Raw genomic sequence first — 17,935 nt, forward strand, 5'->3', positions numbered from 1 at the left:
AGACGTCGGACAGGGCAAGATATGACAAAATACCAATTTATAAACTATCAAGGGCTCATGAGGGAGGGGGGAACGGGGAGGGAGGGGAAAAATGAGAACCTAATGCCGGGGGTTTAAGTGGAGAGAAAATGTTTTGAGAATGATGTACAAATGCGCTTGACAAAATTGATGTGTGTATGGATTGCGATAACAGTTGTATGAGCCCCTAATAAAATGTTTTAAAAAAGAACATCTCAAGATCAATGCTAAAGTACAGTGCTGTGTGTGATAAGATAATAACCTTACAGCTACATGGAAGACCAGCTGTTCACACTTACACACCAACCATGAAAGCCAAGGATGAACAAATGGAAGCCTTTTGGTCAACAACGAACACACTGTCAAGATGCATGGATGACAGGGGACCGGAATGTGAAAGTTAAAAATACAAATGAGGGGTCAGTCGTTGGAAAATGGGGACTTACTGATAGAAATATAGCTGGAGATCTCATGATAGGAGTTTGCAAAATGAGAGCGCCTATGATAGAATTCTTAAAGAACAATGACTTCTTCATTACAAATATTCCTTTTCAACAACATAAGCAGAGACTGGACACGTGGATCTCGCCAAAAGGAATAGACAGGAACCAAATCGATCAGATCTATGGAAAGAGACAATGGGGAAGTTCACTATCAGCAGACCATCCACTGCTCAGATGAAAGTTCAGGTTGAAGCTGAAGAAAATAAAAACAAGTCCACCAGGGCTAAAATACCATCATGAGTAAGTCAGACAGACCCAAGCTTGGAGACTACCTCAAGATTAGATTTGACGCATTGAACACTAATGGCCAGAGGAGTTGTGGGAAGACATTGAGATTATACATGAAGCAAAAAGTCATTAAAAAGAAGGAAAGGTAAAGAAAGGAAAGAAAACAGACCAACATGGATGTCAGAAGAGACTCTGAAAGTTGCTCTTGAACGTGGAGTAGCGAAAGTGAATAGAAGAAACGGAGTAAAAGAGCTGAACGTAAAATCTCCAAGGGCAGCTCAAGAAGACAAAGGAAAGCACTGTAACGAAAGGTCCGAAGACTTGCAACGGCAAAAGGGACGGCCATGCTCAGCGTACGCAAGCCGAAAGAACTGAAGGAACAATGCAAGCCTCAAGTTGAACAATGAAGGATTCTTTGGGTAAAATGCTGAATAATACAGGAAGCATCAAAAGAAGATGGGTGGAATACACAGCATCACCGTATCAAACATAATTGGTCGATAGTCAACCATTTCAAGAAGTGGAATATGATAAGGAACCAATGGACCTGGAAAAGAAGTCAAAGCTGCACTAAAGATAAAAGAGAAAAACAAGGCTCCAGGTCTTGACAAAACACCAATAGAAATGTGTCAACAAACGAAGGCAGCACTGGATGTAATCACTAACCTAGGCCAAGACATTTGGAAGGCACTACTTAAGACAACCAAAGGGAAGAAATTTATATTTTCCAAAGAAAAGTTCCTAAAAGGATAGAAATTATTAAACGATACTATTAATATCACATGCAAGCAAGACTTGCTGGAGAAATTTAAAAATGGCTACAGCAGTACATCACTGGAGAGCTGACAGAGACTCAAGCTGGTGTCAGAAGAGAACGCGGACTGAGGGCTATCACTGCCCTTGACACATGGATCTCGGCTGAAAGCAGCAAATACCAGGGAGGTGTTACTATGCAATCGCATCTGATGGTGTGGATCACAATAAACTATGTAGCATTGCAAAGACTGGGAATTCCAGAACAATTCATTGTGCTCATGCAAACACTGTAAATGGACCAAGAACAAATGGAACAAGGAGATGCTAAATTGTTTAAAATCAGGACAGGTGTGTGTCAGTGTTGGATCCTTTCACCATTCTTATCAAATCTATAAACTCAGCAAATAATCTGGTAAACTGGATTATTTGATGAAGAATGCATGCAGCATCAAGATTAGAGGAAGACCCATTAAAAAAAAACCCAATCCAAACCTATTGCCATCAAGTCAGTTCTGATTCATAGCAGCCCTATATAGGGTTTTCAAGGCTGTAAAGCTCTACAGAAGCAGATAGCCTCAATTTTCTCCTGAGAAGAAGCTGGTGCACTTGATCCCCTGACCTCACGTTTAGTAGTCTAACACTTGCAACACAGTGCCACTAGAGCTCTTTGGAAGGCTCATTAAGAGCCTGTAGAATGCATAATGATACACCTTCTTTGCTAAAAGCAAAGAGGAAGCACTTGCTGATGAAGGTCAAAGACTACACACAGTCTTCAGTATGAATTACAACTTAATGTCAAGAAAATAAAACTCCTTACAGCTGGACCAACAGACAGCCACACAATAAACGGAAAAAAGATTGAAGTTATCAAAGAGGTCCTTTTACCTGGATCCATGACCAACACTCATGGAATCAGCAGCCAAAAATTTAAACAACATATTGCATTGTGCAAATCTGTTGCAAAAGACCTCTTTATAATGTTAAAGGGCAAAGATGTGCTTTCAGTGAACTCCTATGTAAATCAAAGCCGGACAATGCAAAAGGCAGAATCGATGCATTTGAATTTGGTGGTGTCAAAGGCTACTGGATAGAACATGAACTGCCAGAGAACAAACAAATCGGTCTTGGAAGGAGTACAGGCTGAATGCTCCTGGGAAGCAGCCCGGCAAGACTTAGCCTCATGTACTCTGGACAGTGTCAGTCCCAGGAACAAGGTAAAGCAGAAGAGCAGCAACAAAGTGGAAGGCCTGTAAGGAGATGATGCGACACAGTGGCTGCACCAATGGGCTCAAAGATGGCAATGACTGTGAGGCTGGTGCAGGACTGGGCTGTGTCTACTCCATTTATAGGGCTGTTCTGAGTCAGAACTGCCTACATCGATCGGCATCTAACAACAACGACTGAAGATATTGAGCATGATTGATAGTTTATAGTGTAAAGCCAAATTTCCCCCGTGCCTGGCTCCGGGATCTTGGGCAGGCTGTGGTTTCATGTTTCCTAGCAGTGTAAAGTAGGACGTACCCATAGACTGAGGCTAGCCAACCCGGGAACAACGACACAGCGAGCCCAACCTCTGAGGGGAGGACCACACAGCCAGCGCGGGAACTACACAAAGGACCAGACTGCCAACCCACCTCAAATGAGCCAATCAGTGGATTGACGGGAAGGGGAGGCTGGGAACGCCCCTTTAAGTATACCTGTAAATAAATACTTTGGAATTCCTTTTGTGGGGGCTCTTGTCCAAGGCGGTGCATGCAGATAAGCACTGGCTTAAGCTAGCATAATAAAACCTCTTCTGTTATTGCAGCCTTGTGTTTGATCTCCTTCCATTAAAAGGGTAATTGCTCCAGGTCCCTAACAATAAAGCTTCTTTGGAAAATACATTACTTTTGTGATTCAAAAGGATTTAATATTTAAAGAACAAACAAATCCTTTTCTGGTCAGGGAAAGTTGTTTAGAACCTGGCAATGCAAATTATTTTCTTTGTATTTACATCTATTATTAAGTTTTCCCCATTGAATTGGTTTCATTTTTACAAAGAAATTATGCCTAGTATGTTGTCTTAAAATATGCGGTCATCTAAGAAAGGTGCCAGTTAAGTCTGCATGAAAGAAGCAGATCCATCTGTGTGATCAAAGGATTATTAATAATAAAATCCATGAGGAAAGGATTATATTAGAGTTTTAATTCTGGGCATCTCACTTTCAAAAGGTTATGGATGAGGGTGAAAGCCCCAAATGCATTTGCACAGACTCTACGTGGCTGCAACAAGGGCTCAAACGTAAGAATAATTGCAGGGCAGGGCAGTGTTTTGCTCTGTTGCACTGAGAATCAGGTTCAGTTGGAACGGACCCAAGGGCACCTAACAACATGTGGACTGCGCCTCAACTGAATTCCTTCTGACCATTGACGAGGGCAGTTGTGCCTTGGGCCAGAGTACATTGGAAAGTGGATTACTTCTACCCCTCTCCAGCCAGCCTAGAGAGGGGCAGTCTGCCTTAGGGCTTTTGCCTAGGTGTGCCCTTGATGGAGATTGAACAGTCATGAGTTCAATCTCCATCAAGGGCACACCTAGGCAAAAGCCCTAAGGCAGACTGGGTGTTGAACAGTCATGAGTCGTGCCGACTGCCTTGGTCAGAAGGTCCTGGCCTAAATCTTGTAAGCTCTTCTAACATAATGTACATGTCCCAATCATGGTCTCATTCCCAATTCTGTAGGTCCACCTGTAAATGGAATGTCTTTATCGACCACCAATTACGATTTGTGCCACTTTACTTTGGTCTCCAGGTCCCATTTAAGTGGCTGTGTGGCTATGAACACTTGGACATGATTATGACCTCGTGCTAATGGTCTCCCTCACCGAAATGATTTGTCTTTGTCCTGTTTGAGACTTAATACATGCTCCTTAATTTCTATTTGATTTTGGGGTTAATTTTTGTACCCTAAAACAGACCTTATGCTAATAGTCTCTGTGATAGTTACATAATCTGTTGTCAATTTGAGAGACTGAAGAGTGAAGGGGTAGAGTTTAGCCTGTCAATCATGCTGCAGCTTGACGACCCCGTTTGGAGGTGTTAAGGAGATAAATAGCTCGTTGGATGGGGGACATGCACTCACTCCCTCCAAGACATTCCAGTTGACAAGACACATGGAGCTACGCTAGTGCCCTGAGCTGGAGAAGCCATGTGGAGACCCTTGCCAGAGCTGAGATGCTGACACAGCCACTGGATCCACAAGACGTTCCAACATAGGTCTCTGGTCTTCCTGCACTGGTGCCATTGCATGTTTCATGAGTCTAAAGAAGAATTTATACTGGGTTCAGTATAGCAATAATGAAACTCACAACCTTCTTCTAGTTCTTAAATGCTTCCTCCCTCCAACTACCATGATCCCAATTCTACCTTACAAACCTGGTTAGACCAGAGGATACACAGTGGTACAGATGGGAACTGGAAACACAGGGAATCTAGGACAGACGAACCCCTCAGGACCAGCGGTGACAGTGGCGATACTGGGAGGGAAGGGGGGTAGAAAGGGAGAATCGATCACAAGGATCTATATATAACCTCCTCTCTGGGGGATGGGCAACAGAGGGGTGGGCAAAAGGAGACGCTGGGCAGTGTAAGATAAGATAAAATAATAATTCATAAATTATTAAGGGTCCACGAGGGAGGGGAGAGGGGGGGAGGGGAGGAGAAAAAGGAAAATGAGGAGCTGATTCCAGGAACCCAAGCGGAAAGCGAATTTTGAGAATGATGAGGGCAACAAATGTATAAGTGTGCTTTACACAATTGATGAATGTATGGATTGTGATGAACTGTATGAGCCCAAATAAAATGATTAATAAAAAAAAAAGAAGAAGAATTTATAGACTAGTATGGACAGATGGGCTAATACCGGACTTATGGACTTGATGTGGACAGACTGGGACGTTTTCTCAATATTCAATTGCTCTTGTATATAAAGCTCATTCGTATGGACATATGGATGTCTCTGGATTTATTTCTCTAGTCTACCCAATCTAACAGTCTCCCTTATCCAAATGATATGTCTTTGTCCTGTTAAGCCTTAATAAGTGTTTTTAAGTGTAATACAATAAAGCAAGCCTAGTATAAAAATCCATTCCTTAGTTTCCTATTGTCTTCAAGATAAAGAAAAAATTTTCATTCCGTGAAGTAGAGATAGCAAGTTCTTCCAAGTACCTATTCACCCTCTCCTCTACTAGTAATAGAACCCTTAGCTTCTTAAGCACGGTGTATACTGTCTCATAATACACACAACATTTCCCAGCCTGTCTTGCAGCCAGGTTAGAACATGTGTCTAAGTCACAGTCAATGGAATGAGCACAGGTGATTTATATGCTGCTTCTGAGTCATGACCTAAAGAACAGAGGTGCGTGCACTAATAACCAGAGAAATGCAAATTAGAACTTAAGTGAGAGATCATTACTCACAAGCAGATTGGTAAAAAATCAAAAGCATATTGTATGGAAAAGGGTATACTGATATTGATGGTAATACAAAATTACACAATACCTTATTGGGAAATTTGGAATACTTGTTTAAATTATCATATATATTTAAACCTACCGTTTAGTTACTTGTGTTTTATTGATTGTGCAAAGACATTTGATTGTGTGGATCATGACAAACTATGGATAGCCGTGAGAAGAATGGGAATTCCAGAACACTTCAGTGTGCTCATGCAGAACTTGTACCTGGATCAAGAGGTAGTTGTGTAAACACAATGAAATAATACTGCATGGTTTAAAATCAGGAAAGGTTGTGCAAACACCTTGAGAATACTGCATGGTTTAAAATCAGGAAAGGTTGTCCGAGCACCTCGAGAATACTGGTTTAAAATCAGGAACGGCGTGCATCAGGGTGGGATTCTCTCACCATACTTAGACAATCTGTACGCTGAGCAAATAATCTGAGAAGCTGGACGATATGAACACAGAGTCATCAGGGCCGGAACAAGGCTCACTAACAACTTTCGATCTGCAGCTGACACAACCCTGTTTGCTTAAAGTGAGGAGGACTGGAAGCACTTGCTGATGAAGAGCAAGGATTGCAGCCCTCACGATGGACGACAACTCAGCGTAATGAAGACTAAAACCCTCACAACTGGACCAATAGGTAGCAAGCATCATGGTCAATGGAGTAAAGATTGACGATGTCAAGGATTTTGTCTTGCTTGGATCTATAATCAATGATAATGGAATCAGCACTCGAGAGATCAAAGGATGCATTGCTTTGGGTAAATCTGCCGCACAAAACCTTTTTAAAGCATTTAAAAGCAGGGGTGTTACTTTGAGGACTAAGGTCCACATGACGCAAGCCATGGTATTTCCAAATGCTTTGTATGCATGAGAACATTGGACCCTGCATAAGGAAGACCTAAGAAGAGTCAATGCATTTGAACGATGCTGCAGGTGGGGACTATTGAAAGTCCCATGGGCTGCCAAAAGAACCAACAAGTCTGTCTTGGAAGAAGTGCAACCAGAATACTCCTTAGAGGCAAGCATGACAAGGCGTTGTCTCCTGTCCTTTGGAGAGACCAGTGCCTGGAGAAGGGTATCCTGCTTGGTCAAGGAAGGAGGCCATGAGGAAGAGCAAGGCCTTCCACCAGCTGGATTGACGGAGTGGCCGCATAAGGGGCTGGAACAGACCCACCCTTGTGAAGCTGGGGCAGGACCAGGTGGGATTTCATTCTGTTGTCCAGAAGGTAGTTATGGGTCAGACCCAACTCAGTGGCACCTTACAACAGTGACCATGGGACGGGAAACCAGTCAGCTTTGGGGTTACCTGCACACGGTGATGAGGAAACGTTGGGGAGTGGTGTAAACGCTGTCAAGGTGGGTTGTGGTTTCGTTACACAATTCTCTGGTTTCAGGAACCTGTCCCGGAGTTACTTCTGCAGTCACAAGTTCCAACACTTCCTTTGTGTACTGTCAAGTCACTTGACATGCCCAGAAGGAGCCTCGGGGTATTCTTTGCACTCATCTCCCACAGAACACAATGTGAAGACTGCTCCCTGGCCCAGAACAAACGCCCCCTCTTCTGTGATGCCAGAGCAATTCGTTCCTTCTCTCCTTCTCGGTGAACATGCCCAGCACATGCCTGAGGCCCCTCTTCACGCTCGCTTGTCCAGGTGTTTCTGTGCACTGCTGGTCCCCTCACTCACCACAGGGCAGTGAGCTTCTTGGGGACAAGGATCTGATCTTATTTTCTACAGAAAACTAGACAAGTACTCAGCATCCTGATAATATTTGGTCTTTGAACACATGAATGAGTGAGTGGGCAAAGCCATGAAGAACAAGGCATAGCTAGACGGTTGCTAGGAAAGCAAGTAAAGTGCAAACAGTGGGTGTGCGCAAAGGGATGATGAGAATGGCAATGACCCGTCTCTTACCTTCAGTAAGCAGCCAGCAAACACCAGGAAGCCTTGCGAATGCAGATGATTGGCCAAGCTGAACCCAAATCCAGAGTCACAGCCTGTGACCAGGACAGCCTTACTGCCAACCTGTTGTACAAGGCCAGACCTGATATTAGTAACTCAGGATCCTGAGAGCAGAGTGACCAGCCTCCCCAGCCTCTGGTGTGTCCTGAATGGCCCAGACCTGGCCCTTCCTGCTGGGCTCTCCCTGTCTGGAGAAGCACCAGGGTAGAGTAGGAAAAACTTGCACTCACAATCAGGAGACAGGGTTCTAACCAACTCTGCAACTAACAGTCTCCCTTGGAGAAGTTACTTCCCCTTGTGGCGCTGATTCCTCATCTACAATCACCATTGCTGTCACCACCACCATCAGCAAAGACAGTTGCTTCTGGAGTACTTATCATTGTAAGGCCCCATTCATCTATTCGTCTTATTTCATCTTCACAACAACCCCATAACTATGATTACTATACCATGTTACAGGATATTTTTAAATGCCCAATGGAGTTGATGGCAGAACTGGAATTGGAACCAAGACTGACTGATTTGAGTCCAAACTCTTATACCCCAAATTCATTAAGAAAGTCTCCGCAATGTAATGTCTTAACCCCTGTACTGCTGGTGTCAAATGAGAAAGCAGCTCCAAGGGTCTTGAAAGGTTTACAGCTGTGCTCAGAAGGTGACTCAGGGCCCGGGGCCCCGGGGAAGGGCTCAGGCCACTCCACTGGTTTCCAGGAGATGACTCACAGGGTTGACTTGGCTGGCGTAAGTTCGTTGGCTGATGGGAGCAGAGGGGACGGAAGGAAACAGCGATTTGTGTCTGCAAGAGAGAATGAAGTTGTGAGCACAAGTTGTGGTCCCTCCCTAGATTCTTGCAACATCACAATTCAGAGGGCCCTCAAGTACCACCCAGCTAGACGCAGCAATCAACCCTGATTGTTGTGGCCCCACCCCAATTCTGATGGTACTGCTAATTAATTGGCCCTCTCCCCAAAAGGGTTATTCAGCTGATAGGAAAAGGCCAACAACTGCAGTGGTCATCTTTGGCACTGTGCAGGAAGAGACCTACAGACCTACATCCAGAATGCACTGCTGTGGAGAGGCCCTGTCAAAACTGTCCTCCCCCAAAGAAGTTTCATCTTCTGCTTTCCAACATGACAGAAATAGGAGACATTTCCCAAAAAAACTCAAATGTGGATTATCATTCAAAATTTTTAGCTTTATCAAGAAAGCTCCTGACAATTCACATCTTACCCCCCACATATAGGGTCACCATGAGTTGGAATCAATTCAACAGCAACTAATAACAGCAAAGTACATTTCCCAATAGTATTTTTTTCAATAAAACTCATTTTGATATTTTGTAGTCCCGTGTAGTTTTAAGAAATACCGAGAAATACCCTCGTATATTCTTCCCAATTTGCCCCAACAGTAACACTTTGTAAGACTGGACTGTGTACAGTATTACAACCAGGATGCTGACATTGATAGTCAAGAACATTCTCATCACCACCAAGATTCCTGATGAGGCCCTTCTACGCCCATTTCTCTCCTACTTCTTAACTTGTGATGACCCCTAATCTGTTCTCCATTTCCACAGTTCCGTCACTTTGAGAATGTTGTATAAATGGAATAAGGCAGTGTGTACGGGATTGGCTTTTTTCACACAACACACTTTTCTGGGGACTCTTCCAAGTTGTTGCATGAATCGATGTTCTTTCTATTGTTAAGCAGCACTCCCTGGTGTGGAGATAACAGAGTTTGTTCACCACTCACCTGCGGAAGGACATCCAGGATGCTTATGTTGTCTTTATGTGCCATCGAGTCGGTACTGGCTCAGAGCAATTCTGGGCACAACAGAATCAAACACTGCCCTGGCCTGAGCATCCTCACAATTGTTTCAGTGCTTGAGCCAGTTGTTGCAGCCACCCACTGTGTGTCAATCCATCTCAATGAGAGCCTTCTTCTTTTTTGCTGCCCCTCCACTTTACCAAGCATGATGTCCCTCCTCTGCAGGGACTGGTCTCTCCTGACAACACGTCCAAAGTATGTGAGACAAAGTCTCGCCATCCTTGTCTCTAAGGAGCATTCTGCCTCTACTTTTTCCAAGACAGATTTGCTGGTTCTTCTGGCAGCCCGTGGGACTTTCCAATACTCTTCACCAGCACCATCATTCCAATGCACTGATTCCTCTGTAGTCTTCCTTACTCAGTGTCCAACTCTCACATGCGTGCGAGGCAATTGATGTGGTAGGTACATAACTGGTGTCAATTTGGGACTTGAGAGGATTAAGAGTGAAGGGGTGGAGTCTGGTCTGTCAATCAGGATATAGCCAATGAGGCCTCTGTGTGGGCATGGCCTTCTCCTGAGAATTCTGGGAAATCCTGTATTTTTCCTCCTTGGAGGCAGGAGAGACTCTCTACTGACAAGGCTGACTCCCTGTGAGACATCCGTGAGGAGACGCCACATGGACCTATCCTGATGCACCCAGAACCCTGGACCTGTAGAAGCCACGTGGAGACCCCTGTCAGCGCTGAGATGCTTACAATGCCACTGATCTACAAGATTTCCCACCCACTGGCCTGCGATCTTCCTGCATTTGTCATCATTGCATGTGTTTCGTGTGTCTGAAGAGGACTTTGTAGATTGGTTATCAGACATATGGGCTAATATCAGGCTTATGGGCTTGGACTGGACTGGGTTGGGATGCTTTCTTAATGTACAATTACCCTTTATATAAAACTCTCTCTTACACACATGAGTCTCTCTGGATTTGTTTCTCTAGTCTACCCGGACTAACACAATTGAAAATACCATGACTTGGTTCAGGCACACTTTAGTCCTCAATGAACGAAACTAAGGATAGTAGGATGTTTGTTGTTTGTAGTTAAGAAAAAAGCTACTGTTGTGACTAAAACTACTATGGGCATTCATGTATAGATTTCTAAATGAATTTGAGTTTTCCTATCTCTGGAATAAATGCTCAGAAGTATAACTGCTGGATAATATGACAGTTGCTATTTATCTTTTTAAGAAACTAACAAACAGCTTCCCTTTATTCAATATTGTGCTTTAAGTCTCAACCAAAGCTATACAGCAAGAAAGGAAAGGTCAGGCATTTGTTTACAGATTATATGATCCTATACATAGAAAATCCCAAAGTTCAGCAAGAAAATCACCAGAACTAATTGACTCAAGCCATCGTATTCTGAATTGCCTCACATGTATGTGAATGTTGAACAATGAACAAGGAAGCCCCCGGAAAAACTGATGCATTTGAATTATAGTGTTGATGAAGGATATTGGAAATACTATGCACAAACAAATGTGTCATGAGTGAAATACAGAGCTGTTTCAGGACCTCATCTTTCCTGATTCCAGGTCCAAAGTATATGAGGAGGTACTGAGTGGTTCTAACGGTTATGACACTCAGCTGGTCAGAGATCTGAGTCAGACACACATTGGAAGAAAGGCCTGGTGATCTACTTGAGGAAAAAAATATTGAAACCCTATAGAGCACAGACCCACTCTGACACACATGGAGTTGCCATGAGTCGGAGTGACAAGGGCAACAGGTACCAGGAGTCTGTTAAAATACAGACTCTTAGGTTCTTCCCACTGACGTTCCGATTCAGGATGAAGGGGTAGCACTTGGGACCCTGGGTTTCTAACAAGGGGGGATTCTGGTACAGGAGGTCCAAGAGAAGGGGTAATTGATCTAGGCTGATGGTTCTCAGGTTTGCTTTGCCGATTCATTAGTCATTTGAGAATGTGATCCTGGTTTGATGGTGATGTTACTAAAATGAGTTCATATCACTTAGAAATATACACTAAAATATTTACAAAGTTAAATATACTATCTAAGATGTGATTCACAATAATCCAGTAAGAGAAGGAAAATGAGTGGGGACATAGCTGAAATAAGATTGACCATGAAGATATGTGTGATATAGCAAAATGCAGTGAAGAAAGCCTATCAGAACAACATCTGCCTATCAGAATAACATCTGGGGTCTAAAAACTTGTCTTGAAACAAGTTTCAAGCTATCTAAATGAGGTGTCGGCTAATCCCACACAGAAGAAGCACACCCACCTGTGTGAACCAAAGGTTGTAAATAATAAAATCCAAGATCAGAGGAGGGAACTGTATTACAGACATACTCTGTCCTATAGCTTCACTATGGGTTGACTTGATGACAGTGGGTTGGGTTTTTTTTGTTTTGTTTTGTTTTTTAATGCTCTAGATGACTCAAACCTGCAACCAGAGTTGAAACTGCTGCTGCAAGGGGTCGGTAGTGGTGGGGGAGTATTTTGAGCCTCTGGCAAAAAAATCCGTAACATCTCTGGGGATAAAATCAGCACTAGGCCACAGCTTAACTCAGCTGCAGCAGATAGTATTACCTATCTCCCAATATCCAGTCTTCACATTTCTCACTGAAAAAGATCTGGATTTTGCCTGATGGTAGCAAGGTTCCTAACCCTTTGCAGACTACAGGCTAACCAGTGATCATGGGATAACTTGTGGCCAATCACATGCAAGCAAAAGTCTGTGATGACCACTGGAAACACACTGCTTTCCTGCATGGGTGCTCTTTTGTTTCCCTCCCTCCATGTTGCCTGGCTTCTTCTTGTCTAGATTGAGGCTGAGGTGCAGGAGCATCATGGAACCCTGTGGTGAGAAACACCCTCAGGACAGCAGAGAAGAAACAAAGAACTTGGATCTTCTGAAGCTAGACTAGCCTTTGGCTGCTCTAATTGTGATGCAACCCTAAAGCCTGTTGACTGCAGCTGAGTGTTAACCTTAGATAGCCGGTCACATTCTCAAGGGCTGAATTTTAAAGGCATGGCAACCAGGTTCAGAGGGAGAAAGTGCTTCTGGTACTTCCACAAGGGCTGTGGAAGAACATGCTGGTCCTCAGAGCCCTGGCTTCCACGAACTTGCCACCTCAACTAGCCAAGGCATTCATTCAAGCAGCCTGCGTTTCTACCACTTTTGTTTCTCCCATCAAGAACCGGCCATAGTGACTGGTAACCCCGCAGTGTTAGAAGGCGAATCTATTAAGATTCAGCACAGGAGGGGCAAGAGTCAGTGACATAAATGCAGCTTAGGGGAAATATGGAAGTAGCATCTGTGGTGAAAACTGTCTAGTCAGCCATAAATCAATATGAGGTCACGGTTCTCCTAGTTTAAATTTGTGCTGCTGACACTTGTTTTGTTCAAATATCACTACTTCTTGGTCTATGTGCAGGTTTCCCATGAGTGCAATTGTCTTCGGAATTCCCATTCTTCCTGATGGTATCCATAATTTGTTATGGCTCACACAATCAAATGACTTTGTATAGTCAAAACGACACAGGCAAACATCTTTCTGGTATTCTCTGCTTTTAGCCAAGAGTCATCTGATGTCAGCATTGATATCCCTTATTCCACGTCCTCTTCTGAATCGACCTTGAATTTCTAGCAGTTCTGGCATTGAATTTCTGTCAATGTACTGCGGCAACTATTGAAAAATTATCTTCAGCAGAATTTAACTCGTGTATGTGATAGTAGTGATACTGTCGATCATTTCCGGATCACCTTTCTTTGGAATAGGCACTAATCTGCATCTCTTCCAGCCGGTTGGCTAGGTAGCTGTCTTCCAAATTTCTTGGCATAGACAACTGAGCACTTTCAGTATTGCATTCATTTGTTGAAAAGTCTCAACTGGTATTCATTGTCAATTCCTGGAGGCTTGTTTTTGAAGGATGTCTTCAAAGAAGCTTGAACTTCTTCCTTCAAGACCATCAGTCCGTGATCATATGATACCTCCTGAAATGGGTGACTATCAACCAGTTCTTTTTAGTACACTAAGCACAAAGTTAGTAGTTCACGGCCACCAGCCACTCTGTCGGGAAAGAAGCACCTTTTGATGCTTCTTGTTTCGTTAATATTCTTGCCCATAAAATCTTCAAAACGGCAGCTCAGGGCGTGCATTGTTGCTGCAGTTCATTAAGCTTGAGAAGGGCTGCCTGTGGCTTTCCAGCTCCGGGCCTTCATGTTTCCCTACGCACACAAGATGCTCCTTTGTCTCTGAAATCTTCCGTTCAGCTCTTTTAGGGAAGTATTTCTTCCCTTTGCTTTACCTCCTTGATGATCAAGAACATGTTTCAGAGGCCGCAATATCCATTTTTGTCTTTTCGTTCTTTTTCATGACTTCTTGCTTTCTTCAGATGAAGCCTTCTACTTCAGTAAAAAGTTACTGTTTCGGAAAAGCACAGGGACAGCTCTACTCTGCCCTATGGGATTGCTCTGAGAAGGAACGGACACAACAGCAGTGTGGTTTTAGGTTTGCTTTCTCCGTGGAAGGAGCCCACGTGGTGCTGTCAGATAAGCACTGGACTGCTAAGCACAGTTAGTGGTTCACATCCACCAGCCCCTTTGTAGGGAAAAATGAAGCTCTCTGTCGCTCCCAGACAGACTTAAAGCCTTAGAAACTCTACGTTGGCTTACTCTGACTCAGAATCAACTTGATAGCAGTGGATTTGGTTTGAGTTGGTCTTGCTATCTGCACGTGGGATGTCTTTAATGTCATCCCACAACTCATCTGGCCTTTGGTCTTAAGAGTTTAATGCATCATTGGATGGAATGGGCAGTATAAGATATGTATAAATAATAGTTAACAATACATAATATATTAAGGGCTCATGGGAGTGGCAGAGAGAGAAAAAGAGGAGCTGATATCAAAGGGCTCAAGAAGAAAGATAATGTTTAGAAATTGTTGATACCAATAATTGTACATATCCACTTGAGATAATGGATGTATGGTTTGTTTTATGTAAGAGCCTCCAATAAAGTGATTTATGTAAAAAAAAAAAGTTTAATGCATCAAATCTGTTCTTGAGATGATCTCTAAATCCAGGCAATATATACTCAAGGTCATATTTCAGTTTTATGGACTTTTAAAGTTTCTTCAGCTTCAATTTGAACTTGCACATGAGTCATTAATGGATGTAATTGATGGTTTACTCTTCAGTCAGCCCTTGCCCTTCTTCTCACTGATGATATCGATCTCATCACCTCATTCCACAGATATAGTCCATTTGATCCCTGTGTATTCCATCTGGTACAGTTCAAAAATAATAAACAAATCATTGGTTTGAAAATTCTCTTATGGTTCCCAGTTGTTTCTATCACCAAACTGTGTTTCCCAGCTCTTGCTCCTGCTTCTAGGTTTCTAACTTTTGCGTCCCAATCAGTAGTAATTAGCAATACGCCCTAAGTGCATGTTTGATCAACTTGGGAAAAATCTTCCATGACCTCATCTTCGGCCTTTGTGGTTGGTGTGTAAATTTGAATTAACAGGCATATTAACAGGTCTTCATTATAGGCATATGGATATTATTCTACGACTGAAACTTTGTATTTGAGATCTTGAAATATTCTTTTTGACAATCAGTGTGATGCCATTCAGTTTGTCATTCCCAGTACAGTAAACTATATGTTTGTCCCAAATCAGTCCACTTCTGCTCATTACCACCAAAAGTATCCATCTTTACGGACTCCATTTCATTTGGAATGACTTCCAGTTTTCCTAGGTTCATATTTTCCACATTCCGTGTTCTAATGATTAGTGGGTGTTTGCAACGGTTTCTTCTCCTTTTGAGCCACACCACACCAGCGAGTGAGAGTTCTGTACGCTCTAGTCCATACACGTCGAGAAGGGTGGTATTTGAGGAGGCAGCCCACCCCCCGGCACATGTTGAGTGCTTGCCAACCTGAGTGGCTCACCTTCCAGAATAGATCTGACAACGAACGGTCTGCTGCTATGCAAAAGGTTTTCATTTGCCGGTTTTCTCAGAAGCACATGGCCAGGCCCTCCTTTCTCATCTGTCGCAGTCTGGAAGCCCCGCCGAAAGCCGTCCACCATGGGTGACCCTGCTGGTATCTGACATACCAGTGGCAGTTTCCAGAATGAGAGCAGCGTGCAAGGCATCACAGTATAAACCGACAGATGTGTGGTGGCCAGTGCTCTTGCAGAGTGTCTGGATCATGAGCTCTATAGACTGAAGGGTTTTTCCCTGCTAGGAAGAGATTAAGGGGACATGACAACTACATACACCGTGGGTTCCTGGAAAAATGAGAAGACAATAATGGGACAGTTGGAAAAATTTAAATAAGGTCTGTAGATTCGTTAACAGTATTATATAAATGGTGATTTCCTCCTTTTTAAAAATCATTTTACTGGGGGCTCTTAGAGCTCTTCTAACATTCCATACATCATGGTATCAAGCATATTTGTACATATGTTGCCATCGTCATTTTCTAAATATTTACTTTCTATTTGAGGCCTTGGTATGGGCTCTTCTTTTTGGCCCTCCCTGATTTCCTGCTTCGGATAAGCTCACTAGGGGTTGAAAGATGATAACACTTGAGGAAGCTGGGTGAAAGGTACATAGGAAAGTTTCCAGATAACACACTGGTGAAAAATCAGTTATAAAATAGACTCTTTCGTTTGCCCCAGAACCTGGTCAGGTCGCTGTGGTCACCTTTAAGTTTCCTTTGCTAGTCCATGGCTGGGGAGAGTCAGGGACTGACTGCCACCTGCACCATCCACAGGTGACCTCAAGGCCTCCACTCTGAGTTTCTTACCTCGTTCCATGTTCTCTATGACAGACACTCAAGGTTCTCCCGGGGAGCTGGGACAGGGGCCTGGAGAGGCGGGCAGCGAGCATTGTGGCACCAAAGGAGAATGTCCTCCTAGCGGGTTCTGAAACACAGAATGCAGCCCAACCTTACCTATCTCCTTCAGAGATGCAGGCACTTTCCTCCAGGTTATGAAAGTCAAGCCGGGCTCTCTGCCTGTTCTGCCCAGGTGCAGTCATGGTACCAGATGAGGCCTCCCACCCCCACCCCTCACCCCAGGCTTCTGTGATGGAAAGATTCAGGGGGCTATGGTACCTGGATACCTGCATTCTGGCTCTATGTCACAAACTCAATGGCCAACCCTGGACAAGCCATCACCTGTGTGTGGCATCAGAAGGTTGGACAGACCTCTCCAAGCCAGGCTGAGCAGCAAGTGCCTGGGGCCTCCCCACCCCTTGGGGATTCTGACTCATGGAGTGCTGGATCCCTCATCCGTGCTCCCATATCCACCTGGTGACCCAGAACATCTGCCGTCCCTCCCAGTTTGCTCACATGCCTCTTCAAGCCTAGGCCACATCTTACCGGACTCAGCTCTTCACCTCCCCCCACTCCCAACCCCACCCCAACAAACCCAGGGTCTGACTCGGAGAGCAGCTGAATCAATGATCAACCGTTCACACTGCTCTCTCACTAAAGCACGGAGACAAGCTATAAAAAAATGAGACTGCTCAGGCAGCCTAAAACATGCATTACCCTCCATCCTGGTTAAATTAACCTTATTGCAGCAAGGTCACGTCTCACTCAGCATCACTACCTTAAGGCTACTTTGTACCATGACTAAACAAATAAGACAGAAACCAGATCTTGGGCCACCAAGCTGTTCCTCGGGGTGGCAGCCCTATAGGGCAGGGTAAGGCAAGCCCAGAGTCTCCAAGGTTGCAAGTCTTTGAAGCAGATGGCCTCACCTGTGTCCCACAGAGTGGCTGGTGGGTTTGAACCAACAGTTTTGGGATCAATATCTGAGCGCTTAAGTACTGCGCCACCAGGGCTCCTTTAGTTTTTACTTTCGAGTTAAACCCTGTTAAGGTTTTACCTAGCCAAACATCAAATGAAATCCACAGGAATGGGGCTAGGGAGGGAACAAAATACAAACAGAAACAAGTGAATTAAACTATATTTCAAATAAATACAAAGGAAGGAAAGAAAGAAGAAAAAAATAAACCAACCCAAAAAACACTGTACTTTGGCTGCATACCCTCAATCAATAGATACCACCACCACCTCCACCACCTCCACCTCCTCCACCACCTCTACCTCTACCTCCACCTCCACCACCACCACCTCCACCACCAACCCCTCCACCACCACC

At 44.0% G+C, this 17,935-nt stretch overlaps 1 protein-coding gene across 4 annotated transcripts in view; it reads right to left on the reverse strand.

The window, feature by feature from the left end:
- BDH1 (3-hydroxybutyrate dehydrogenase 1) overlaps positions 1-17,935 on the reverse strand; it is a 54,636-nt gene that overhangs the window by 20,233 nt on the left and 16,468 nt on the right. For all 4 annotated transcript variants that reach the window (XM_045287583.1, XM_004712278.2, XM_045287585.1 and 1 more), the window contains exons 2-4: positions 16,573-16,690; positions 8,691-8,763; positions 7,920-8,030 (exon numbers count right to left, since the gene is read on the reverse strand). In XM_045287583.1, coding sequence (XP_045143518.1) covers positions 7,920-8,030; positions 8,691-8,763; positions 16,573-16,655 — 267 coding nt within the window. In that variant the 5' untranslated portion in view covers positions 16,656-16,690. The remainder of the gene's footprint in view (positions 1-7,919; positions 8,031-8,690; positions 8,764-16,572; positions 16,691-17,935) is intronic.

This window comes from Echinops telfairi, unplaced genomic scaffold (assembly GCF_000313985.2).
Source record: "Echinops telfairi isolate 266 unplaced genomic scaffold, ASM31398v2 ScPeMD7_17;HRSCAF=63, whole genome shotgun sequence".
Lineage (NCBI taxonomy): Eukaryota > Metazoa > Chordata > Mammalia > Afrosoricida > Tenrecidae > Echinops > Echinops telfairi.